At 41.0% G+C, this 27,684-nt stretch overlaps 1 protein-coding gene and 1 pseudogene across 1 annotated transcript; both read left to right on the forward strand.

Moving 5' to 3' along the window:
• The window catches only part of LOC129813362 (estrogen receptor beta-like), a 55,870-nt pseudogene extending 55,049 nt beyond the window's left edge, over positions 1–821 (forward strand).
• Positions 582–26,223, forward strand: LOC129813364 (estrogen receptor beta-2-like). The gene is made up of 4 exons (XM_055865716.1): positions 582–597; positions 7,388–7,526; positions 11,189–11,338; positions 25,989–26,223. The coding sequence occupies exons 1-4, from the start codon at positions 582–584 to the stop codon at positions 26,221–26,223; spliced, it is 540 nt and encodes a 179-aa protein (XP_055721691.1).
• Positions 26,224–27,684: the final 1,461 nt, after the last annotated feature.

Consider the following 27,684-nt stretch of genomic DNA (forward strand, 5'->3'; position numbering starts at 1 on the left):
AAACGCTTGAGAGCAGTAAGTAACTCATGAAGTTGGGTTAGCCACTGAAGACGTAGAATGTATATTTACCAATACTCCATGAATCATAATCCAATGTGTTCTCCTTCTCCAGGTACATCCACCCAGGGTGCTGGCCAGCTGAATACGTAAGTGAGAGGGATAGTGACAGAATACAGCGTGGGACATGGGTGGAGACTTCCTGAGACAGCACCCTACAGGGGTGACTGGACTGAACGAGAGGCCAGACTAGCACTAGGACAAGTGATGGATCTGACCGAAGTCCACTCTCTGGGACAGTGGACATCATTCTCAATAGACTGACAAAAACTGCAGAATGTGTCATTGTGAAGTAAATGTCAGTTTTATCATTTTCAGATTTTTGGGTCTATGGAACAAATATGATTTGTAACAGTGAATTGACGTATTTTTGATTAATGTATTTTTTGTGTGATTTCCTTATAAATATGTTTTTGGTAAGTGTACTTATGCATCTTGATCATGCTCTGTCCCTCCTGTAATGATTTGGTGCTTGTGCTGTTTATCTGATGTTCAATGTCAAAGCCATGTTTGTATTGATAGAAATGACAATCTCTGGATGTGGGTTATCGAGACATTTTAGACCTAATGGAATTTCAACCAAACATCTTAATAAAAGCAGCTGTAAAATATGAATGTAGTTATATTGACATGAGCACAGATCATGGAAAACAATGTAATTGTTAAGTAAAAATGACTTCAAACTATTCATCATCCATAAATAAGCATTAAAAAATACATCTAACACACCATTGTACATCTGTACACACCATTGTTTTCTCTATGTTCCATTGTACTACTGAGCAGTACAGAGTGACTTGACTATTTACACTAATAATGCATCAGTGTAAATTAATTGTTTTACACTGTTCGCTGATCAGTTCCATCTTGAATATTGTCGTGACTTTTCTTTCATTCATTTGATGACTGTTATTTGTGACTCACAACCTGGATTCGGTCTTATGTAGCAAAATTTGAAATTGTGTTTTTTACAGTGGATAAAAGTAGAAACTCAGAGCTACAAAATGGTATATTATAGACAGCATTGTTGAGGAACAATGGGAAAGTAATTCTGCTTTAAAAGTTGATAAACTTGTAAACTCACTTTTGAGAAAATGGCCTTTGAATGTTTTGGTATCTAGTGAAGAGCTCTTCTTTGTCTACACCCATTCAGTATCGTTCACACCCTCTTAAGCTTTAGACCCACCCATCTCGTTTCGCCCTCGGAGCGTTCAGAGTGCACACTCGACGCTCTGGCCGATGATTTGTTTACCTATGGATAACATGAAAGCAGCCTAACCAGCCCTGCTGGCAACAATTTCAGTACGCTTTTTTTGCAGACGTTTACTGACACCGGCCATATTCAACTCGTGTTATACACTTTAGCTTAACTTCTACTTCATCACAATCCCGGATCCGGGAGCACCCCCATCAGTAAAAAAGCTGACTAGCATAGCCTAGCATAGCGTCACAAGTAAATACTAGCATCTAAATATCATTAAATCACAAGTCCAAGACACCAGATGAAAGATACACATCTTGTGAATCCAGCCATCATTTCTGATTTTTAAAATGTTTTACAGGGAAGACACAATATGTATTTCTATTAGCTAACCACGATAGCAAAAGACACAACTTTTTTTTCCACCATTTTTTTCCTGCATAGGTAGCTATCACAATTTAGACCAAATAAAGATATAAATAGTCACTAACCAAGAAACAACTTCATCAGATGACAGTCTGATAACATATTTATTGTATAGCATATGTTTTGTTCGAAAAATGTGCATATTTCAGGTATAAATCATAGTTTTACATTGCAGCCACCATCACAAAATCTCACCAAAGCAGCTAGAATAACTACAGAGACCAACGTGAATTACCTAAATACTCATCATAAAACATTTCTTAAAAATACACAGTGTACAGCAGATGAAAGACACAGATCTTGTGAATCCAGCCAATATTTCAGATTTTTTAAGTGTTTTACAGCGAAAACACAATATATCATTATATTAGCTTACTACAATAGCCATCCACACAACAGCATTGATTCAGGCCAACAATAGCGATAACGAATAAACCAGCAAAAGATATACATTTTTTCACTAACCTTCTCAAACTTCTTCAGATGACAGTCCTATAACATCATATTACACAATACATATAGAGTTTGTTCGAAAATGTGCATATTTAGCGGCACAAATCGTGGTTATACAATGAGAAAAGTAGCCAAGCTGCCAACAATATGTCGGGAGAAATCTTGGGAGAGGCACCTAATCTAATCAGTAACTAATCCTAAACTTGACTAAAAAATACAGGTTGGAAAGCAAATGAAAGATACATTAGTTCTTAATGCAATCGTCGTGTGAGATTTTTAAAATTAACATTACTACGACATACAGCGTGCGTTAAAGCGAGACCGCACCGAAATATGAGTTTTACATTTTTCAACAGAACAACGAATTAACATCATAAATAGTTCTTACTTTTTGATGAGCTCCCATCAGAATCTTGGGCAAGTTGTCCTTTTTCCAAAAGAATCGTTGCTCGGTTGTAGATTGTCGCCTTCAACGTTGGAATTAGCAGTAAACATTAGCCATGTGGGCCAGACGTGCCCAACTCCCTAGAACGCAGCACAAATAAATACCCGAAAATCGCAATATACTGATATAAACTGATATAACTCGGTTTAAAATAACAACCTTATGATATCTTTAACACCTATATCGAATAAAATCAGAGCCGGATATATCTAAGGGCTATAACGGGAGCTTTCTAGAACGCCATCCTGAGGTCTGTCTTGCGTTATGGCGAAGGGAAGAAAGAGAGGACCCCACGTTGCCAGCCCATTTATAAGGCCTCAGATCTGCCTAGCAACTCCATTTCAATTCTCACTATTTGCTGACATCCAGGGGAAGGCGTATGCAGTGCATCTCAACCAATAGAAGACATGCAAATGAATAAACCGACCTCAGAACAGCCTGCAGATTTCAGATTTCTCACTTCCTCATAGGAAAATTGCTCCAACTCGAGTTCTGTTTTACTCACAGATATAATTCAAACGGTTTTAGAAACTAGAGAGTGTTTTCTATCCAATAGTAATAATAATATGCATATTGTACAAGCAAGAATTGAGTACGAGGCAGTTTAATTTGCGAACGAAATTATTAAAGTGCAAACAGCACCCCCTACTGAGAAAAGGTTTTAAATTAGCTTACCACAATAGCCAAACACACAAATGCATTTAGTATCAGCATAAGGTAGCGATCGCAAAAACCAGCAAAAAATATAAAACGAATCACTAACCTTGACCAACTTCATCAGATGACAGTCTTATAACATCAGGTTATACAATACACTTATGTTTTGTTCGAAAATGTGCATATTTAGAGCTGCAAACCGTGGTTATACATTGTGAATATGTAGCATCGATTCACCAGAATGTCCAGAGCTATTTTGGACACTCACCTAATCTGACCAAAGAACTTATCATAAACTTTACTAAAAAATACATGTTGGACAGAAAATGAAAGATACACTGGTTCTTAAACTCTAACGCCTCACAAACCCGGATCCGGGAGCACCCCCATCAAAAAAGCTGACTAGCATAGCCTAGCCTAAAGCCACAGGGATATCATATCATAAAATGTTCATGAAATCACAAGTCCAAGACACCAAATGAAAGATACACATCTTGTGAATTCAGCCAACATTTCTGATTTTTAAAATGTTTTACAGGGAAGACACAATATGTAAATCTATTAGCTAACCACGTCAGCAAAAGACACCACATATTTCAGGTATAAATCAGAGTTTACCATTGCAGCCACTATCACAACTCTCACCAAAGCGACTAGAATAACTACAGAGACCATCGTGTATTAGCTAATTACTCATCATAAAACATTTCTTAAAAATACACAGCGTACAGCAGATGAAAGACACAGATCTTGTGAATCTAGCCAATATTTCAGATTTTCTAAGTGTTTTACAGCGAAAACACAATATAGCGTTATAGTAGCTTACCACAATAGCAAACATCACAACAGCATTGATTCAAGGCAAAAATAGCGATAACGTATAAACCACCAAAATATATTAATTTTTTCACTAACCTTCTCAGAATTCTTCAGATGACAGTCCGATAACATCATATTACACAATGCATATAGAGTTTGTTCGAAAATGTGCATATTTAGCGGCACAAATCGTGCTTATACAATGAGAATAGTGTCCAAAACCTCAAGCAATCTGTCCGGCGCCATCTTGGAGAGGCCCCTATTCTAATCGAAAACTATTCATAAACTTGACAAAAAAAATACAGGTTGGACAGCAATTGAAAGACAAATTAGTTCTTAATGCAATCGCTGGGTTACATTTTTAAAATTAACGTTACTTCAAGCATACAGCGTGCGCTAAAGCGAGACCGCACCATAATTCATGGCGGAATTATAATTTGACATTTGCCAACATAAGTACGAATTAACAGCATAAAGACTGCTTACTATTTGTTGAGCTTCCATCAGAATCTTGGGCAAGGTGTCCTTTCTCCAGAACAATCGTTGCTAGGTTGGAGAATGTCCTCTTCCACGTTGCAATTAGCAGTAAACAATAGCATGAGAGAGAGAGATACCCAACCCCCTAGAACGCCAGAAAATGAAATACCCGAAAATCGCAATATACTGACATAAACTGATATAACTCGGTTTAAAATAACAACATTATGATGTCTTTAACACCTATATCGAATAAAAACCGAGCCGGATATATCTAAGAGCTAAAACAGGAGCTTCTAACACGACATGCCAAGATCCTCCCTGCGTCAGAGCGAAGAGTCAAAAGAGGGGACACCTCGTTTCCAAGCAATTTATAAACTTTCAGATCTGCCTAGAGACTCCATTTCAAGTCCCTCTATTCGCTGACACCCAGGGGAAGGCGTATGCAGTGCATCTCAACCAATAGAGGACAGGCAAATTAATAAACTGTTCTGGGAACAGTGAGCAGATTTCAGCATTTTCAAATCCTCATAGGAAAATTGCTCTAAGTCCAGTTCTGTTTCACTCACAGACATAATTCAAACGATTTTAGAAACTAGAGAGTGTTTTCTATCCAATAGTAATAATAATATGCATATTCTACAAGCAAGAATTGAGTACGAGGCAGTTTAATTTGGGCACTATTTTTTCCAATGGTGAAACAGCGCCCCCATATTGACAAGAAGTTAATGCAACCGCCGTGTTAGATTTGTAAAAATAACTTTACCATAACAAACAGCTTACGTTATAGCGAGACAGCGCCCGCCAAAACGGCGGATAATAGGACTCAACATTTTACACAGAAATACGAAATAACATCATAAATTGTTCTTATTTTTGCTGAGCTTCCATCAGAATCTTGTACAAGGAGTCCTTGGTCAAGAATAAATCGTTGTTTGGTTTTAGAATGTCCTTTTCTCCTGTCGAATTCGTGCCACAATGCTAGCCAATGTTGATGACGTTCCCAATTTCTCTCGACGCAGAGAACGGAAAACCCCAAAAGTCCCAATAAACGTTAAATAATCTGATAAAACTCGGTTGAAAAAACATTCTTTATGATGTTATTATCACATATATCAAATAAAATCATAGCCGGAGATATTAGCCGTGTATACCAAACGCTTATCATAAGACAATATGGAGGTGCTTTCCGCGCCTAGGTAGAGAAAGGAAATTCTGGACATGTCAATCCAAAAGCTCTTGTTCGACCTCAGATCAAGCTAGACACCCCATTCCACCTTCCACTGCCTGTTGACATCTAGTGGAAGGCGTATGCAGTGCATGCATATCCATAAATATAAGGCAATTCAATAGGCAGGCCCTGAAACAGAGCCTTGTTTTCAGATTTTTCACTTCCTGTCTGGAAGTTTGCTGCCAAATGAGTTCTGTTTTACTCACAGATATAATTCAAACAGTTTTAGAAACTTGAGTGTTTTCTATCCAATAGTAATAATAATATGCATATTGTATGATCTAGAATAGAGTACGAGGCCGTTTAAATTGGGAGCAATTATTAGGAAATGGAAGACATACAAGACCACTGATAATCTCCCTTGATCTGGGGCTCCACGCAAGATCTCACGCCGCGGGGTCAAAATGATCACAAGAATGGTGAGCAAAAATCCCAGAACAACACGGGGGGGACCTAGTGAATGACCTGCAGAGAGCTGGGACCAAAGTAACAAAGCCTACCATCAGTAACACACTACGCCGCCAGGGACTCAAATCCTGCAGTGCCAGACGTGTCCCCCTGCTTAAGCCAGTACATGTCCAGGCCCGTCTGAAGTTTGCTAGAGAGCATTTGGATGATCCAGAAGAAGATTGGGAGAATGTCATATGGTCAGATAAAACCAAAATATAACTTTTTGGTAAAAACTCAACTCGTCGTGTTTGGAGGACAAAGAATGCTGAGTTGCATCCAAATAACACCATACCTACTGTGAAGCATGGGGGTGGAAACATCATGCTTTGGGGCTGTTTTTCTGCAAAGGGACCAGGACGACTGATCCATGTAAAGGACAGAATGAATGGGGCCTTGTATCGTGAGATTTTGAGTGAAATCCTGCTTCCATCAGCAAGGGCATTGAAGATGAAACGTGGCTGGGTCTTTCAGCATGACAATGATCCCAAACACACCTCCCGGGCAACGAAGGAGTGGCTTCGTAAGAAGCATTTCAAGGTCCTGGAGTGGCCTAACCAGTCTCCAGATCTCAACCCCATAGAGAATCTTTGGAGGGAGTTGAAAGTCCGTGTTGCCCAGCAACAGCCCCAAAACATCACTGCTCTAGAGGAGATCTGCATGGAGGAATGGGCCAAAATACCAGCAACAGTGTGTGAAAACCTTGTGAAGACTTACAGAAAACGTTTGACCTCTGTCATTGCCAACAAAGGGTATATAACAAAGTATTGAGATAAACTTTTGTTATTGACCAAATACTTTTTTTCCACCATAATTTGCAAATAAATTCATTAAAAATCCTACAATGTGATTTTCTGGATTTTTTTTTCTCATTTTGTCTGTCATATTTGAAGTGTACCTATGATGAACATTACAGGTCTCTCTCATCTTTTTAAGTGGGAGAACTTATACAATTGGTGGCTGACTAAATACTTTTTTGCCCCACTGTATATATCATAATAAGCAACTAATTAAAAAATACTGAAGAATATTGAAATTTTGTCAATTACAGATTACATGACCCTCCCCTGGACTAGCATTGAAAAAGCATGACCCTCCCCCATTTTTCTCCCTTCAGAATACAATGAGCACTAACTGCCTCCACTTTCTTTTCATCTGTGTGTGTGTACTATAGGCTTTGTAGAGCTGAGTCTGACGTACCAGATACACCAGTTGGACAGTTGCTGGTTGGACGTGCTGATGCTTGGTCTGATGTGGAGGTCTATTGACCACCCTGGGAAACTCATCTTCTCAGCAGACCTAAAGCTCAACAGGTACACATTCCTGAATTTCACTACTAAGCTCCAGTAAGAATAAGATGAGAATGATGTTGGTTACAGTATCTTCGCCCTTTAAATTGCTGAGAGGTTGACATCCTATAAATCTATGAGCTATCTGAAAATACAATAATACCGATATTAATGTTTGCTTCAAACATACAATCCTTGTATTTGTACATTCCTTATTGATTCGTTTTTTTTAGGTTCTTGAGTTAAGTTTGACTTAGAATTTTGGCCATATCAAACTCTGACTGCTGACAAAGCACCTTTTGAATTGTCAGTAAACAAAAGGTTTATGGCTCTAAATCGTACACGTCCCACTTTGTTTGTCAGTATTATATATTTGTGTTGTTGCCCAAAAAACTATAACATTGGGGTTTGTTAAGCATTGAACGTTGTTTATTTAGTTGTAGTTCTGGTGTTGGGTGAACCTGATCAGTCCGGAAGGTAAAAGGATTTATTGGCCTTGAGGAGAATGATCTATATGGGGGTTTGTGTACCACTTGTCTATATGGGAGTGTGTGTACTAATTGTCTATATGTGAGTGTGCGTACTACTGGTCTATATGGGGGTTTGTGTACCACTTGTCTATATGGGAGTGTGTGTACTAATTGTCTATATGTGAGTGTGTGTACCACTTGTGTCGTGACTTTACTTTCATTAAGGCAACAGACAAAATCCTTTGTCCTCTCAGTGTGGAGGATTGGAATGTGTGAGTGGGCCCTATGGAGAATCTAACTCTAACAGTAACATGCAATAAATGGGTTTTGGGACATTATATTCCATCAGCCAAAATGGTGGTAATAACGATAGATGGAATATGAAAATGAATGTCATTTTTGTTATGTTATTAAAAGTTAAATGATGACGTTATAACGAAAACATTTTAACTTGAAGAGTTTCCATAATATGCACATGATGTTTACATATTGTACGTTGTGTGGAAAATGTCCAGATTAAAGAGAACGTTTTTGTAAAAGTGAACTGTGAAATTAGTTGTCTAAACTTGATTAGAGTACAATCTTGATGACTTGCCTCGTAACTACATACGCCCAGAGAACTTGCCATGAAGGCGGAAACACCCAATTCTACCCTGGGTTATAAAACATGTGAGTTAAGAATTTACACATCAGACTAGGTGACCACGTGCTGCAGCCAAGGTCCGAGTAGTCGCAATCCCAAAACACAACACAAGGTTTCAAGACGTTACTAGAGTAATTCCGTGTACTATCAGGCAGCATGTCACAACGGAGACCTCCCGGAAGCTCAGTAATTCCCTTGCCAGTGATGATTTTGTACAGCCTACCCCGGCTTCCCGAGAACCCCGCTTACCTCTTCCTGAGCGCTATGTTGGGGACCCTGGAAACTGCCGGGCGTTTCTTTCCCAGTGCTCCCTTATCTTTGAGCTGCAGCCCTCTTCGTTCCCTTCGGAGGTGAGGAAAGTATTCGATCATCTGGTGTCCGGGAGAGATGCGGCCTGAAAGCTACTTTGATTACGTCAAGAACCAACCCCGTAGTGTGGCAGACTAACGCACGTTGGCTGCCGAGAGTGCCTAGAACCCAGAGTCTCTGTTTGATATCTTTCTTCATGGACTATCCGAGGAGATTAAAGTTGAGCTCGCAGCTCGGTAGTTACTTCTGGACCTCGACTCCCACATAGCCTTAACAATACGGCTCGATGGACGTCTATGGGAGCGCAGGAGGGAGAGGAGGCCTGTTTCCGGCCCTACTCGTTCATCCAAGGCTACTTGCTCGCTCCCCGACGCCTGCGTTTCCGAGAGGATCCAAAGGCACTCGAGTCCCCTAAGGAAACATTGGTCACAAGTGACTCATTTTCTACTGTGCCTACGCAATGGGGCAGAGCTAGGTAAGAGTACTATGGTGGGTCATACTGGGAGTTTTCTTACTCCCATTACTCGTACTCTCCTCCATGTTATCCTGCTGTGGGGTGACCCATCTAAAGTGCTCATTGACTCTGGAGCTGAGTTTTATGGAAGCTACTCTGGTATCAGAGCTGGGTATCTCCACACAACTCTTCTCTGTTCCCATGGATGCCAGAGCACTGGACGGACGTACCATATGCAGGGTCCCTCATAGTACGGTGCCCATTAACCTGCGTGTGTCGGGTAATCACAGTGAGTCCACACAGCTTCTTCTCATTGAATCTCCCCATGCTCCTGTTGTTTTGTGATTCTCATGGCTCCAGAGGCACAACCTCGTTATTGACTGGACCACTGGTTCTATCCTGGGTTGGAGCCCGTTCTGCCACTCACAACACCGCCTTGTGTGTGGCTATATTCCCTGTCTGGCCCTGAGACCAAGGCCATGGAGGAGTACATTGAGGACTTTCTGGCTGCTGGGAGCATTCATACTTTTGCTTCCCCTGCCGGCGCAGAGTTCTTCTTTGTGGGAAAAGAGGACAAGACCATGCGTCCATGTATCAACTACCGGGTCCTCAATGACATCACGGTGAAGAATCGCTACCCTCTACCACTCCCCTCCTCGGCTTTTGAACCTCTCCAGGGGACAACCATCTTTTCCAAGTTGGACCTTCGGAATGCCTACCATCTAGTTCAGATATGCAAAGGAGACGAGTGGAAGACGGCCTTCAACACAGCTAGTGGACACAATGAGCACCTGGTCATGCCGTTTGGACTCACCAACGCTCAAGCAGTGTTCCAGGCCCTGGTCAATGATGTGCTCCATGACATGAATAGATCTCTTTTTGTCTATCTCAACGACATCCTTGTTTTCTCCCGTTCTGCTCAAGAACACGTCCTCCATGTCCGTCAAGTCTTTCAGAGCCTCCTAGAGAACTAGTTGTTTGTGAAAGCTGAGAAGTGCGAATTCCACCACTCCACTATCTCCTTTCTGGGATACATCATCACTGAAGGGAGTGTTCAGATGGTTCCTGAAAAGGTGAGAGTGGTGGTGGATTGGCCGCAACCTACATCCAGAGTGCAGCTGCAGCGTTTCCTGGGATTTGAACATTTCTACCGCCGCTTCATTCAGGCTACAGCACCCTGGCGGCTCCCCTCTCTGCACTCACTTCTCCTAAGGTGCTGTTCACATGGTCTCCAGCTGTTGACAGGGCGTTTTTGGACCTCAAGCGTCGGTTTACTATCGCCCCCATCCTCATCCGTCTGTCAGTTTGTGGTTGAGGTCAACGCTTCTGACATTGGAGTGGGGGCCGTCCTGTCCCAGCGGTCTGCCCAGGACCAAAAGCTGCATCCCTTTGCCTTCCTGTCCCATTGTCTCAACCCCGCTGAGAGAAACTATGGCGTAGGTAATCGGGAACTTCCGGCGGTCAAGATTGCATCGGAGTGGAGGCACTGGCTGGAAGGGGCGGAACATACATTTTTGGTGTGGACCAATCATAAGAATTTAGAATGCACTGCCAAGCGCCTTAATTCTAGGCAGGCCCGTTGGCCTGTCTATATGTGAGTGTGTGTCTATATGTGAGTGTCTGTAATACTTGTCTAAGGAGGTGCATGGCTTTTGAGTATAGTAGGTGTGCACATGTGCTGCTATATCTATTTGCCAATCTTTGAGTTTACATGTCTGAACTGTTACACAAGTGTACATGTCTGTGAGTGTGTGCTATACAATATCTATAATATGTCTCTTTCACTCTGTGTGTGACTGTGTGCTTGTAGAGAAGAGGGGAACTGTGTGAAGGGCATCATGATTATATTTGACAAGCTACTGGCAGCCACCACCAGGTTTCGAGAGCTGAATCTCCAGAGAGAGGAGTATGTCTGTCTGAAAGCCATGATCCTCCTCAACTCCAGTAAGTCAAATGATCAGTACTTCTGTACAGTGACATGTGGTGAGATCAGAGGCTGGGTAGGCACTGGTTATTATCAAAGCCAGATTTACTCACAAATAAACCTTGATGAAGCCCGAGTTCACCATACAACAGATAGCTCCAACATCCAGTGACATAGGCTATTAACCGAAATTGACAAACAATTTTCACTAAATGTAAGTACAGTACCACTGTAGCCAAGATACACAAGCAATAGCCTCCGATGGTGGCATATTTCATATCATCCGACAAAATGTATAACCAATAGGTGGCACTAAAATACCAATATAAGCACACATTTAATCCGAGTAGTTTGCAATGCAAACTCCTTAGCCTTTCAGAATGAATATAAAATTCTTCCAATGAACCGCATGCATCATGCACATACACACATGATAATAATAATAATAACATTGTGTGAAATATTATTATACACACACATATATAATAAATAAAGTTCTAACGAAATGTCCATATCAACAAAAAATGCAGTTCAAAAGATTAAAAGTGTCTCATCAAAACAAAATTCTAGCTTGATAAATCAAATGCATCAAAGGGATGTTGTCTATTTTTATGTTTCATGTTCATTCAACAGTAACCTAACCCGCAAATTGCAAAGTATTTAGGCTTAACTTTACTTGTAAATGAAGTCCATTCATCTGTCCTTCAGGGTGAACCTCTCTGTGAGAGCGTTGCAGGGCCAAGGATGACAAAATGATCAAACCTTGCTTTCATTTGAAAGCTACTATTGTCCAGAATGTTGTAAACCAGTCCTCATCTCTGATCGGCTGTCTGCTCTGGGTTGCTGTGTCTGTTAAGCCGAGATCCGATTATTTTCTGTTCCTTCCTCTGATGAAGGTCAGGAAGCAGAGCTATTGCTCTCCCTCTGAATTATACCAAGATTTCCTTAGAAATCCAACTCAGAAAATTGTTTGAGGTGCAGTATACTACCTATATGTGAGGTTGTTTTTGCTAGCTAGCTAGCGTTGTTCAGTTCAAAGGATGTGAGTGCCTAATTATGTACAGTGCATTCGAAAAGTTTTCAGACCTCTTGACTTTTTCAAATTTTGTTACATTACAGCCTTTTTCTAAAATTGATTAAATTGTTTTTTTCCCACAATCAATCTACACAAAATACTCCATAATGACAAAGCAAAAACAGGTTTTTAGACATTTTAGCAAATGTATTAAAAAGGAAAAAATTATCACATTTACATCTCAGTACTTTCTTGAAGCACCTTTGGCAGCAATTACGACCTCGATTCTTCTTGGGTATGGCAATACAAGCTAGGCACACCTGTATGTGGGTTTCGTTCTTCTCTGCAGATCCTCTCAAGCTCTGTCAGGTTGGATGGGGAGCGTCACTGCACAGCTATTTTTAGGTCTCTGCAGAGATATTCGATCGTATTCAAGTTCGGGCTCTGGCTGGGCCACTCAAAGGCATTCAGAGAATTCTCCCGAAGCCACTCCTGCGTTGTCTTGGCTGTGTGCTTAGGGTAGTTGTCCTGTTGGAAGATGAACCTTTGCCCCAGACTGAGGTCCCGAGCGCCCTGGAACAGATTTTCATCAAGGGTCCCTCTGTACTTTGCTCAGTTCATCTTTCCCTTGATCCTGACTCGTCTCCCAGTCCCTGTCCCTGAAAAACATCCCCACAGCATGATAATGCCACCGCCATGCTTCACCGTAGGGATGGTGCAAGTTTTCCTCCAGACGTGACACTTGGCAATCAGGCAAAATAGTTTAATTTTGGTTCATCAGACCAGAGAATCTTGTTCCTTTAGGTGTTGAATCCTAAATGTTGAGTCCTTTAGGTGCCTTTTGGCAAACTCCAAGAGGGCTGTTTTGTGACTTTTTACTGAGAAGTGGCTTCTGTCTGGCAACTCTACCATAAAGGCCTGATTGGTGGAGTGCTGCAGAGATGGTTGTCCTTCTGGAAGGCCAGCATCCCGGAGCCGCCCATATAGATCAATTATCCAGATCTGGTTTTGGTCCAATAGCATATCAAAAATAATCCATCTTCATTGAGGAACTGTTTGCACAGTTTGCACAATCGGATCAACATTTTTATTAATTAGTATAATTACCCCTTTTGAGTTTCTTTGCCCATGACAAAAATATATTTCTTCCTCCCAGTTCTTTTCCCACTCAACCTCATCTATATTTGTAGGTTCAATCAATCAATAAAATGTATTTATAAAGCCCTTCTTACATCAGCTGACAAAGTGCTGTACAGAAACCCAGCCTAAAACCCAAAACAGCAAGCAATGCAGGTGCAGAAGCACGGTGGCTAGAAAAAACTTCCTAGGCCGGAACCTTCTTCCTAGGCCGGAACCTAGGAAGAAACCTAGAGAGGATCCAGGCAATGAGGGGTGGCCAGTCCTCTTCTGGCTGTGCCAGGTGGAGATTATAACAGAACATGGCCAAGATGTTCAAATATTCATAGATGACCAACAGAGTCAAATAATAATAATCACAGTGGTTGTAGAGGGTGCAACAGGTCAGCACCTCAGGAGAAAATGTCAGTTGCCTTTTCATGGCCGATCATTCAGAGTTAGAGACAACAGGTGCAGTAGAGAGAGGGTCGAAAACAGCAGGCCAGGGACAAGGTTTGACGTCCGGTGAACAGGTCAGAGTTCCATAACAGCAGGCAGAACAGTAGAAACTGGAGCTGCAGCACAACCAGGTGGACTGGGGACAAGGCCGAGTATAGCCCACGAAGATCTCCCCAACGGCACGAACCCGAGTGGGGCGCCAACCCGGACAGGAAGATCACGTCAGAGACTCAACCCACTCGAGTGACGCACCCCTCCTAGGGACGGCATGGAAGAACACCAGTAAGCCAGCAAATAAGCCCCGTAATAGGCTTAGATAGAGGCAGAGAATCCCAGTGGAGAGAGGGGAACCTGCCAGGCAGAGACAGCAAGGGTGGTTCGTTGCTCCAGTGCCTTTCCATTCAGCTTCACACCCCTGGGCCAGACTACACTCAATCATAGGACCTACTGAAGAGATGAGTCTTCAAAGACTTAAAGGTTGAGATAGAGTCTGCGTCTCTCACATGGGTAGGCAGACCATTCCATAAAAATGGAGCTCTATAGGAGAAAGCCCTCCCTCCAGCTGTTTGCTTAGAAATTCTAGGGACAATATGAAGGCCTGCGTCTTGTGAGCGTAGCATACGTGTAGGTATTTACCGCAGGACCGAATCGGGAAAGATAGATAGGAGCAAGCCCATGTAATGCTTTATACGTTAGCATTAAAACCTTTAAATCAGCCCTAGCCTTAACAGGAAGCCAGTGTAGAAAGGCTATCACTGGAGTAATATGATCAAATTTTTTGGTTCTAGTCAAGATTCTAGCAGCCATGTTTAGCACTAACTGAAGTTGATTTGGTGCTTTATCCGGGTAGCCGGAAAGTAGAGCATTGCAGTAGTCTAATCTAGAAGTGACAAAGCATGGATTAACTTTTCTGCATCATTTTTGGACAGAAAGGTTCAGATTTTTGCAATGTTACGTAGATGGAAAAAAGCTGTCTTTGAAACAGTCTTGATATGTTCGACAAAAGAGAGATCAGGGTCCAGAGTAACGGCAAGGTCCTTTACAGTTTTATTTGAGATGACTGTACAACCATCAATATTATTTGTCATATCCAACAGAAGATCTCTTTGTTTCTTGGGACCTAGAACTAGCATCTCTCTTTTGTCCGAGTTTAAAAGTAACTGAAACACAGGCTTCCAGGGAGGGCAATTTTGGGGCTTCACCATGTTTCATCGAAATGTACAGCTGTGGATCGTACGCATAGCAGTGAAAGTTAACATTATGCTTCTGAATTTCATCACCAAGAGGTCAGATATATAGTGAAACAGTACAGGTCCTAAAACGGAACACCGGAATTTTCAGATGATTTGCCAGAGGACAAACCATCCACAGAGACAAACTGATATCTTTCCGACAGATAAGATCTAAACCAGGCCAGAACTTGTCCGTGAGACCAATTTTGGTTTCCAATCCCTCCAAAAGAATGTGGTGATCGGTGGTATCAAAGCAGCACTAAGATCTAGGAGCACGAGGATAGATGCATAGCCTTGGTCTGACGCCATTAAAAGGTTATTTACCACCTTCGAGTGCAGTCTCAGTGCTATGAAGGGATCTAAAACCAGACTGAAGCGTTTCGTATAAATTGTTTGTCTTCAGGAAGGCAGTCAGCTTCTGCGCAACAGCTTTTTCTAAAATGTTTTGAGAGGAATGGGAGATTTAATATAGGCTGATAGTTTTTTTATATTTTCTGGGTCAAGGTTTGACTTTTTCAATATTGGATTACTTTATTACTGCCACTTTTAGTGAGTTTGGTACACATCTGGTGGATAGGGAGCCGTTTATTATGTTCAACATAGGAGGGCCAAGCACAGGAAGCAGCTCTTCAGTAGCTTAGTTGGAACAGGGTCCAGTATGCAGCTTGAAGGTTTAGAGGCCATGACTATTTTCATCATTGTGTCAAGAGATATAGCATTAAAAAACTTGAGTGTCTTCCTTGATTCTAGGTCCTGGCAGTGTTGTGCAGACTCAGGACAACTGAGCTTTGGATAAATACGCCTGTCACGACTTCCGCCGAAGTTGGTCCCTCTCCTTGTTCGGGCGGTGTTCGGCGGTCGACGTCACCGACCTTCTAGCCATCGCCAATCCACTTTTCATTTTCCATTGGTTTTGTCTTGTCTTTCATCACACCTGGTTCCAATTCCACCAATACACATGCTGTGTATTTAACCCTCTGTTCCCCCCATGTCTTTGTCCGTAATTGTTTGTTGTAGTGCTTGTGCACGGTATGCTGGTATTACCGGGTTTTGTTTGACCCATTTATTGTATTATTCTGTTGACGGTGGTTTCTGGTTATTAAACACAACCGTTGTAAATCAGTTTCTGCTTTCCTGCGCCTGACTTCTCTGCCGCCAGTAACATCACATTACAACACCAATTTAAAGAGGAGTCCGTAATTTGCTTTCTAATGATCATGGAGTTATCATCAAAGAAGTTCATGAATTTATCACTTCAGAAGTGAAAGCCTGCTAGGATCTCATGAATTCATCACTGCAGAAGTGAAAGCCATCCTCTCTTGGGGAATCCTGCTTTTTAGTTAGCTTTGCGACAGTATCAAAAATAAATGTTGAATTGTTCTTATTTTCCTCAATTAAGTTGGAGTGAGTGCTCTTCGATACTACATGGTACTGTCTTTCCAAGCTAATCGGAAGATTTCCAGTTAGGTGTAGCGCCATTTCCAATTTTCTGGAAGAATGCCTCAGGGCTCGGGTATTTTCTGTATACCAGGGAGCTAGTTTCTTATGACAAATGATTTTTTGTTTTTAGGGGTGAGACTGCATCTAGAGTATTACGCAAGGTTAAATTAAGTTCTTCAGTTAAGTGGTTAACTGATTGTTGTACTCTGACGTTCTTGGGTAGGTGGAGAGAGTCTGGAAGAGCATCTAGGAATCTTTGGGTTGTCCGAGAATTTATAGTAAGGCTGTTGATGATCATTGGTTGAGGTCTGAGCAAATAATTTATTGCGATTGCAAACATAATAAAATGGTGATCCGATAGTCCAGGATTGTAATTACTGCATGTGCAACTCACATATATTTTAGGCTGTGTTACATATCATATCCATAGGGTAGGTCAAAGCATTACAAACTTTACATTATTAAGTGAGACAAGACGTTAACCTGTTTGGGCTGCAGGGGCAGTATTGAGTAGCCTGGATAAAAGGTGCCCATTTCAAACGGCCTCGTACTCAATTCTTGCTCGTACAATATGCATATTATTATTACTATTGGATAGAAAACACTCTCTAGTTTCTAAAACCGTTTGAATTATATCTGTTATAAAACAGAACTCATTTTGCAGCAAACTTCCTGACAGGAAGTGGAAAATCTGAAATCGATGCTCTGTTCTAGGGCCTGTCTATAAATGTCCTTGATATATATCAGTATACATGCACTTCATACGTCTTCCACTAGATGTCGACAGGCAGTGAGAGAAGAAATGGAGTGTATAACTTGATCTGGGGTCGAATAAAAGCTCTTTGTATGACGTGTCACCAGTTTCCTGTTTTCTGGAGCGCACGAGAAGGGACCTGGTATTGCCTTCTGTACAGCTGTCGTTATAGACGACTAATACCTCCGGCTTTGATTTTATTTGATACATGTGACAATATCATCGTAAAGTATGTTTTTCAATATAGTATTATTAGATTATTGAATTTTTTTCGGGACGTTAGGCGTGTTGCTTTGTCTGCGTATGTTCAGGAAGGAGAGCTTTGCGCCACTTTGCTAGCTTTCCGTGCTAATTGACTGGAGAACAGGACATTCTAAATCTAAACAACGATTGTTCTGGACAAAGGACCCCTTGTACAACCTTCTGATGGAAGATCATCAAAAGTAGGACCCATTTTATGATGTTATTTCATATATCTGTCGAACATGTGTACTAGTAGTTTGTGGCCAGGTTTTTGGCACGCTCTCGCCATAACGTAAACTGCATATCGTAATGAAGTTATTTTTAGAATTCTAACAAGGCGATTGCATTAAGAACTAGTGTATCTATCATTTCCTATACAACATGTATTTTTTAGTTATGTTTATGAATAGTTATTTGGTCAGAATATGTGAGTGTCAGAAAAATATCCGGACGTTGTGGGAAAAAGATGCTACGTTAGCACAATGTATAACCACTTATTTCAGCTCTAAATATGCACATTTTCGAACAAAACATAAGTGTATGTATAACCTGATGTCATAGGACTGTCATCTGATGAAGCTTATCAAGGTTAGTCTAAAATTATATATCTTTTGCTGGTTTGTTACGATCGCTAACTTTTGCTGCTGGGGAATGGCTTGTGTTTCTGGCTATTGTGGTAAGCTAATATAATGCTATATTGTGTTTTCACTGTAAAACACTTAAGAAATCGGAAATATTGGCTGGAATCACAAGATGCCTGTCTTTCATTTGCTGTACACCATGTATTTTTCAGAAATGTTTTATGATGAGTATTTAGGTATTTCACGTTGGTGTCTGTAATTACTCTGGCTGCTTCGGTGCTATTTCTGATGGTAGCTGTGATGGTAGCTGCAATGTAAAACTGATTTATAGCTCAAATATGCACATTTTTCGAACAAAACATAGATTTATTGAATAACATGTTATAAGACTGTCATCTGATGAAGTTGTTTGTTGGTTAGTTTGGTTGGTTCTTGGGTAGTTAGGTTGGTTTTGTGCATGCTACCTGTGCTGTGAAAAATGTCTGTCCTTTTTTGTATTTGGTGGTGAGCTAACATAAATACACGTGGTGTTTTCGCTGTAAAACATTTTAAAAATCGGACATGTTGGCTGGATTCACAAGATGTTTATCTTTCAAATGCTGTATTGGACTTGTTAATGTGTGAAAGTTAAATTTCTAAAAAATATATTTAGAATTTCGCGCCCTGCACTTGAGCTGGCTGTTGTCATAAGTGTACCGACGTCGGGCTTGCAGCCAGAAGAAGTTAACTTCTTCAGGCTGCAGGGTGAATATTGAAAAAACTGGAAAATATGTGCACATTTTCAAACGGCCTCTTAAGAAATTTTTGATTTTACAATATGCATATATTTACTACTATTGGATAGATAACAGTCTATAGTTTCTAAAAACGTTTGAATTATTTCTCTAAGTGGAACAGAACTATTTTTACAGCCATTTTCCCAGCCGAATTGAGATTTCCAAAATGCGATGTGGTTCTTTAAGACCTTGTCTATACAAGGTCATGACACTTAGGACCGTAGAAACACGTCATACGCCTTCATCTGGGTGTAATGCGGAAGTGAGAGTTGAAAGGAGTCGAATATCTCTTCCATGGACTGAATACCACATCTTCTTGTGAGACCTGCGCAGTTTAATTTTTTTTCCGGGCGCGAGGCAGAATCTGGACTCGGCTCCTGGAATCCGCTCGTTAAAGCTGAATATGACCTCTGCCTACGATATTATTTGATACATGTCACAAAATCATCCTAAAGTATGTTTTTTCAATATACTTTAATTATATTATTGCAATTTATTCTGGACTTTAGATGTCATGCGACGGAAGAATTTTTTGAAGAAAGACAGATTAGCGCCGCACGGCCGTTGTGCTTGCTAACCAAAGAGGGAAATATTTCGTTCTGGAACCCAACTAAAGACTTTACTGGACAATGGACCCCGTTACAACATTCTGATGGAAGATCAACAAAGATAAGGACCCAATTTGGGATGCTTTTTCATATATCTGTCGAACTGTGCTATGCTAGCGCTTGACTAGAATCAATGCTGCCGTATGCTAGCTAATGTTGTAAGCTAATATAACGATATATTGTGTTTTCGCTGTAAAACACTTCAAAAATCGGAAATATTGGCTCTATTCACACAATATTTGCTTTTCATTAGCTATCCACCATATGTTTTTCTGAAATGTTTTATGAGGTGTAATTAGTAGTTGACGTTGGTGTCTGTATTTTCTCTGGCTACTCCCGTCTGATTTCAGACTGTAGCTATGCTGTAGCAATGATGGGAGCAGTAATGTAAAACTGATTTATAGCTAAAATATGCACATTTAATGAACAAAACATAGATTTATTGTGTAACATGTTATAGGACTGTCATCTGAGGTAGTTTTTCTAGGTTCTTTAGGTTGGTTTTAGGTTATTTAGGTTGGCTTGTGCATGCTACTTGAATCATAATTCATACATCATAATCATAATCATACGTGTCTGTCCACTTTTGTATTTGGTGGTGAGCTAACATAAATATATGTGGTGTTTTCTCTGTAAAACATTTAAAAAATCGGACACGTTGGCTGGATTGACAAGATGTTTATCTTTCAAATGCTGTATTGGACTTGTTAATGTGTGAAAGTTAAATATTTAAAAAAAATAGCTTTTGAATTTCGCGCCCTGCACATGAGCTGGATGTTGTCATATTTGTACCGACGTCGGGAGAGCCCGCCTAACAGGTTAACTGTCAGGAGTTAATTGGACTTGACATGGGGAGAGTCATTGTGAGATGTTTTGAAAACTAAGGTGGGAAAATTGCTTTACAAACTTGTTCTGTACTGTGAAGTTAATCTGAATATGTTCTTCATATTATCACATAGGCAGCATGCCTATATATTCTCATATGTTTGTTCTGCTGTAGCCTACACTGATTTATTTGAAGTTACAATTTCCTATTTTTTATTTAACCTTTCTGGCGCAGGCGTTCCGCTAGCGACCCACCTCGACAACATCCGGTGAAATTGCAGAGCGCCAAATTCAAAATACAGAAATAGTCATAATAAACATTCATATAAAATACAAGTGTTATACATCGACTTAAAGATGGATTTCTTGTTAATCCAGAGGCATTGTCAGATTTCAAAAAGGCTTTACGGCGAAAGCATACCATGCGATTATCTGAGGACAGACCGCCGCTTACAAAAGAATACAAACATTTTACAACCAAGTAAAGGAATTACAAAAGTCAGAAATAGCGATAAAATGAATCACTTACCTTTGAAGATCTTCATATGGTTGCAGTTACAAGAGTCCCAGCTACACAATAAATGTTAGTTTTGTTCAATAAAGTCCCTCTTCATATCCCAAAAACGTTGTTTTGTTGGTGCGTTTTGTTCATTAATCCACTGGCTCCAAGGCGGTCAAAACATGCAGACAATTACATCCTAATAGTACCGGTAAAGTTTGTCGGAAAACATGTCAAAGGATGTTTATAATAAATCCTCAGGTTGTCAGTTGTCTAAATAATCGATAATATTTCAACCGGACAATAGCTTATTCAATAGAAAGGAAAAATAACGAAGAGCGCACAATCGGTCACGCGTGCCAACCAGCTCTTCATTCTTCCTCAGTCCACTGAGAAAAAGGGTCTCATTCTTCTTCATTTTTCAGAAAACAAGTCTGAAACAATGTCTAAAGACTGTTGACATCTAGTGGAAGCCATATGAAATGCAATCTGGGTCCTAACCCATTAGATACTGTATAGGCATTCAATTGAAAATACCCACATCAAAAGAATCCCACTTCCTGGATGGATTTTCCTCAGGTTTTCGCCTGCCATATCAGTTCTGTTATACTCACAAGAAGTTTTTAACTAGGCAAGTCAGTTAAGAACAAATTTACAGTGATGGCATACCAAAAGGCAAAAGGCCTCCTGCGGGGACGGGGCCTGGGATAAAAAAATAACAATAATTAACATACAATATAAATATAGGACAAAACACATGTCACAACAAGAGAGACAATACAACACTACATAAAGAGAGACTTAAGACAACAACATAGCAAGGCAGCAACACATGACAACACAGCATGGTAGTAACACAACATAACAACAAGATGGTAGCAACAGAACATGGTAGCAGCACAAAACATGGTACAAACATTATTGGGCACAGACAACAGCACAAAGGGCAAGAAGGTAGAGACAACAATACATCACACAAAGCAGCCACAACTGTCAGTAAGAGTGTCCATGATTGAGTCTTTGAATGAAGAGATTGAGATAAAACTGTCCAGTTTGAGTGTTTGCTGCAGCTCGTTCCAGTCGCTAGCTGCAGCGAACTGAAAAGAGAAGCGACCCAGGGATGTGTGTGCTTTGGGGACCTTTATGGCTGCAATCCCGCTAACGGGATCGATATGACAACAGCCAGTGAAAGTGCAGGGCGCCAAATTCAAACAACAGAAATCTCATAATGAAAATTCCTCAAACATACATGTGTTTTATATAATTTTAAAGGTGATCTTGTTGTTAATCCCACCAAAGTGTCCGATTTCAAATATGCTTTTCATTGAAAGCACTACAAATTATTGTGTTAGGTCACCACCAACTCAAAGAAAAATTCAGCCATTTTTCCAGCCAAAGAGAGGAGTCACAAATCGTAGAGATAAAATGATTCACTAACCTTTGATGATCTTCATCAGACGACACTCATAGGACTTCATATTACATAATACATATATGTCTTGTTCGATTAAGTTCATATTTATATCCAAAAACCTCTGTTTACATTGGCGCCGTGTTCAGAAATACCTCCAAAATATCCGGAGAAAATGCAGAGAGCCACGTCAAATAAAAGAAATACTCATCATAAACTTTGATGAAAGATACATGTTTTACATAGAATTAAAGATACACTTGTTCTTAATGCAACCGCTGTGTCAGATTTCAAAAAGCTTTACGGCAAAATACAATATTCAATTATCTGAAAACAGCGTTCAGCCACAAAAGCAAGCCATACAGTTACCCGCCCAAATTGTGCAGTCAAAAAATCTCATAAAAAGCATTAGAAATCTTCACTTACCTTTGCTGATCTTCGTCGGAATGCACTCCCAGGATTCCCACAAGAAATGTTTGTTTTGTTCGGTAATGTCCATCATCTATGTCCATAATAGCTATTTTTGTTGCGTGTTTGGTATACAAATCCAACATCAGGAAAGCGCGTTCACTAAAACCTGAAATGTCCAAAAGTTCCGTAACAGTCCGTAGAAACATGTCAAACGATGTATTGAATTAATCTTTAGAATGTTTTTAACATACATCTTGAATAACGTTCCAACCGGAGAATTACATTGACTTCAGATGAGCGATGGAACGGAGCTCCCTCTTATGTGAACGCACATGGTGAAAATATGGTCACCTCATGGCAGTGGTGACTCATTCCTGTCTCCTTCGGGACCCCCTTCACAATAGAGTCGTCAGACAAAGTTCTATTGACTGTTGACATCTAGTGGAAGCCGTAGGAAGTGAAAACTCATCCATATCTCGCTGTAATTTCAATGGGAGCTTGGTTGAAAATCTACCAGCCTCAGACAAAATCCAAACAGGAAGTGGAACTTCTCAGGATTCTGCCTGCCATATGAGTTCTGTTATACTCACAGACATAATTCAAACAGTTTTAGAAACTTCCGAGTGTTTTCTATCCAATAATAATAATAATATGCATATATTAGCTACTATGACTGAGGAGCAGGCCATTTACTCTGGGCACCTCTGTGCACCTTTCATCCAAGCTACTCAATACTGCCCCTGTAGCCATAAGAAGTTAACAGAATGTGACTGGCAGAACGGGTGTTGTATGTCGAGGATGAGTGCTGCAGTAGATATCTCAGATAGGGGGGTGTGAGGCCTAAGAGGGTTTAATAAATAAGCATCAACCAGTGGGTCTTGCGACGGGTATACAGAGATGACCAGTTTACAGAGGGGTATATAGTGCAGAGATGTGTCCTATAAGGAGCATTGATGGCAAATCTGATGGCCGAATGGTAAAGAACATCTTGCCGCTCGAGAGCACAGAGGAGTACCTGCCGATCGATAAATTATGTCTCCGTAGTCTAGCATGGGTAGGATGGTCATCTGAATCAGGGTTAGTCTGGCAACTGGGGTGAAAGAGGAGCGATTACGATAGAGGAAACCAAGTTTAGATTTAACTTTAGCCTGCAGCTTAGATATGTGCTGGGAGAAGAACAGTGCGCCGTCTAGCCATACTCCCAAGTACTTGTATGAGATGATTACCTCAAGTTCTAAACCATCAGAGGTAGTAATAACACCTGTGGGAAATGAGGCATTCTTCTTACCACATGACTTTTGCTTTGGAGTTGTTCAGAACAAGGTTAAGGGTAGAGAATCTTATTGGACACTAAGAAAGCTGAGTATACGACTGTATCATCTGCATATAAATGGATGAGAGAGCCTCCTACTGCCTGAGCTATGTTATTGATGTAAATTGAGAAGAGCGTGGGGCCTTGGATATTTGTGATATTTGTTTTACTGCTACATTGATGTCATGAAAATTATATGACATTCGGGTCTTGTAAGCCCCACAGCTGAGTATGTGTGCGTATGCATTTGGCTGGTGTCCTGCAGTAATGTCTAAAAATGTTGATATACACTGGTGTCTAGAAAATTAGGCTAAAAGAAATTCGGACTTGTGTAAGCCCCGCAGCTACAATCAAGTACATGGGCATACTGCAGTGAGGTCTAAAATGCTTTGAATGAATCAACACTGTGGAGAGTGCTGTCCATTTCACCACCATAGATAGTAGGCTACTTGGCTGTTTACTCTGTCTTCTTCAGCTGCTACATTGTGTTTGTCACTTTTCTTCTCAATGCTCGCTATGTGTTCCGTGACCTCCCGATTTATAAATTAAGCTCTGACTATAATCAACATAGTAATTCACATTTCCTGTTGCTGCAGGATTATTTTCCTTCTGTAGCAAACTGGCTCAAATTAAGATCTTACATCTGTAGTATGGCTAACAAAAAGATGAAAGAAATTACACATCATTATGAAGTGGAGTTTCATAACCCCGACTGTGGTAGGCCTGATCAACGGCGATGATGAGTCAGCCTACAGGGAGGAGGTCAGTGATCTGACAGTGTGTTGCAGGAGCATCAACCTCTCCATCAATGTCAGCGAAACCAAGGAGCTGATTGTGGACTACAGGAAACGGGGGGGGCGAGCACGCCCCATCCACATCAACGGGGCAGCAGTGGAGCAGGTAGACAGCTTCAAGTTCCTCGGTGTCCAAATCACTAAAGACTTAAAATGGTCCAAACACACACGGACAGTCGTGAAGAAGGCGCAACAGTGCCTTCAGGAGGTTGAAAAAGTTTGGCATGGGCCCTCAAATCCTGAAAAGTTTCTACAGCTATACCATTGAGCACATATTAACTGGCCGCATCACTGCTTTGTATGGCAATAGCACCGCCGTCGATCGCATGGCGCTACAGAGGGTTGTGCGGAATACTGGGGCCGAGCTCCCTACCATCCAGGACCTCTATATCCAGCGGTGTGAAAAGAAGGCCCGGAAAATCGTCAAAGACTCCAACCACACAAGCCATATTTTCTCTGCTGCCGCATGGCAAAAGGTACCAGTACATCAAGTCTGACACTAACAAGCTCTTGAACAGCTTCTATCCCCAAGCAATACGACTGACGAATAGCTAACAAAATAGCTACACAGACCGAGTTTACCTCGTATCTTTTATTGACCTTTTATTTCAGTATTTGCACTGTCTACGCACACTCACAGGGCCCTACACACTCACAGGGCCCTACACACTCACTGGGCCCTACACACTCACACACACGGTCAATCCAACACAAACACTTACTCCATCATTTGCTCACTAAAACATAATATGCACATATTTATACTGACTCTACACACCACCACACCCACTCACATGCAAGCTGCTGCTACTCTGTTGATCTTATATCCTGTTGCCTAGCCTCCTTACCCCAATACATATATACCTCCATCACTCCAGTATCACTGCACTTGCAAATATGGTATTGAAGCTGACTTTTTAAATATTTCCTGAATATAGTATGCTTACCTACTTTATTGTGTGTTTCTTATTATTCCTCGCGTTTTTTTCTTTCTAGTATTACATTTTTATTGATTTTTGCATTGTTGTATTTTGAGTTTGCAAGAAAGGCATTTCATTGTACTTGTGCATGTGACATTAAAACTTAACTTGAAACCAGATATTTATAAAACACTCACTATACTTGAGTGATTCACTGGGTATTTTTTCTTTACAGTTTGTAAACTTACTGTAACACCCCTGCTGACCGCCTTGAACCCTTTGTGGGTCAGTGACGACAGCACAGTCAGGGAGTTAGCCAGAGCCTCCCTCTTACTTGACCTACGGAGGAGGAAGGTCCCATTGGCCACGGACATTGAGGACAACTTCCTGCACTTCTGGAGGAAGGCCAACGGACAATTGGACACTCGTGCTGTGGGCTTTGGAGTCTGGTCAGACTGGCCGGACCTCAATGACCTGTGCAACCGGACTGGAGTAGAGCTCAGATGGACACGGACTCACTGTTAAGGTGATGCTGCAAGTTCAAACAGCAAAATATAATCTAGCACTCTGGTACCCTGGAAATAATGACATTTTGTATTCTACTTGAGTCAAATGTAATGGAGTCTGTTGCCCATATTGTGAATGGTTGCTATGCATACAAGGATTTGTACATTGTTAGACATGATCGCATTGTTGACCTGATAGTCAGCGAGGTGAGACAGGTACTCTCATCAACAGAATACACCAATAAACATTATTGTGTAAGTGGAAGCTGGTTTGATGTTGATGTGCTTTTCTGTGTGCCAAATACACCAGATGTTGTTGTGAGGGAAGGGCAGGGGGAGGTGCTCATTTTGGAAATGGGCTGCTCATTTGATGGCTACATGGAGCAGGTATTTGCCGACAAGCTTCTTAAATACCAGCCCCTCATGGCATGCTTGGACAGCCTCGGGTGTAGGTGCAAGCTGGTGGCGCTGATATTTGGCATGAACACCGGTAGGTAGCCTAGTGGTCAGAGTGTTGGGCCAGTAACCGAAAGGTGGATTGAATCCCTGAGCTGACAAGGTAAAAATCTGTCATTCTTCCCATGAACAATGCAGTTAACCCACTGATCTCCGATAGGCCGTAATTGTAAATAAGAATTTGTTCTTAACTGACTTGCCTAGTTAAATAAAGGTTCACATTTTTTTTCTAAGTGCGTGGCCTCTACTTTGAGGCCTGCCAAAAACTAGGGCAAAGCAGTTGGCTAGGTACTGCTCTGTTTCAGCTGTTGTGGGCAGCCTAGCTGTTTGAAGAAGGGGGTGCTTTCTGTACCCTTCAGTGCCACGCATACAGGGACCTTTTTTAATGTCAATTTGATTGGTGGTTTCAAATTCAAATAGTGTGCAATGTCCCCCATCCAAGCCCTGTTGTGCACCCATGATTCCACTGATGTATTCCGGACAGACCATCCAACTGTTTCATGAACGGCAAACTGATTGCACCGTATCACAACTTTACTTCACATATCACAGACTGACTTGGCATCTCAGGAGGAAACCACATGGAGGAAAATCGACAATGTAGAGCAGGGGTGTCAAACTCATTTCGCATCGTGGGCCACATACGGCCTAGGGAGATGTCAAGTGGGCCGGACCATTAAAATTATACCATACTCTGCTATAAATAACCAAAATATCATGTCTTTCCTTTGTTTTGGTGTAAAGAAGCACAAGAACATTAGGAAAAAATTGAAATTTAATGAACTACCCTTTTACAAAACATTTCATGAAACACCTCATATTTCCTTAGACAAATGTGCAATTTACTTTTATCATTCACAAATATGCATTGCAACTGATCCCACTGATTGTACAAAGGCACAAAACTTTAATTGGTACTGAAAAATATAGTAATGCACTTTAAGATTAAATGAGACTTTTAAAGAAAGGAATTTTTAAACCACTTACACATACGCATATAAAATCTAAATGTAATCCCTGCGTA

Source organism: Salvelinus fontinalis, chromosome 16, assembly GCF_029448725.1.
Source record: "Salvelinus fontinalis isolate EN_2023a chromosome 16, ASM2944872v1, whole genome shotgun sequence".
NCBI lineage: Eukaryota > Metazoa > Chordata > Actinopteri > Salmoniformes > Salmonidae > Salvelinus > Salvelinus fontinalis.

What these genes read in the sequence shown, in the direction of transcription:
- LOC129813364 (XM_055865716.1), top strand. An exon ending in GCAGACCTAAAGCTCAACAG is followed by an intron (nt 7,527 to 11,188) that starts GTACACATTCCT and finishes GTGTGCTTGTAG; the next exon opens with AGAAGAGGGGAACTGTGTGA. An exon ending in TCCAGTAAGTCAAATGATCA is followed by an intron (nt 11,339 to 25,988) that starts GTACTTCTGTAC and finishes TTTGTGGGTCAG; the next exon opens with TGACGACAGCACAGTCAGGG.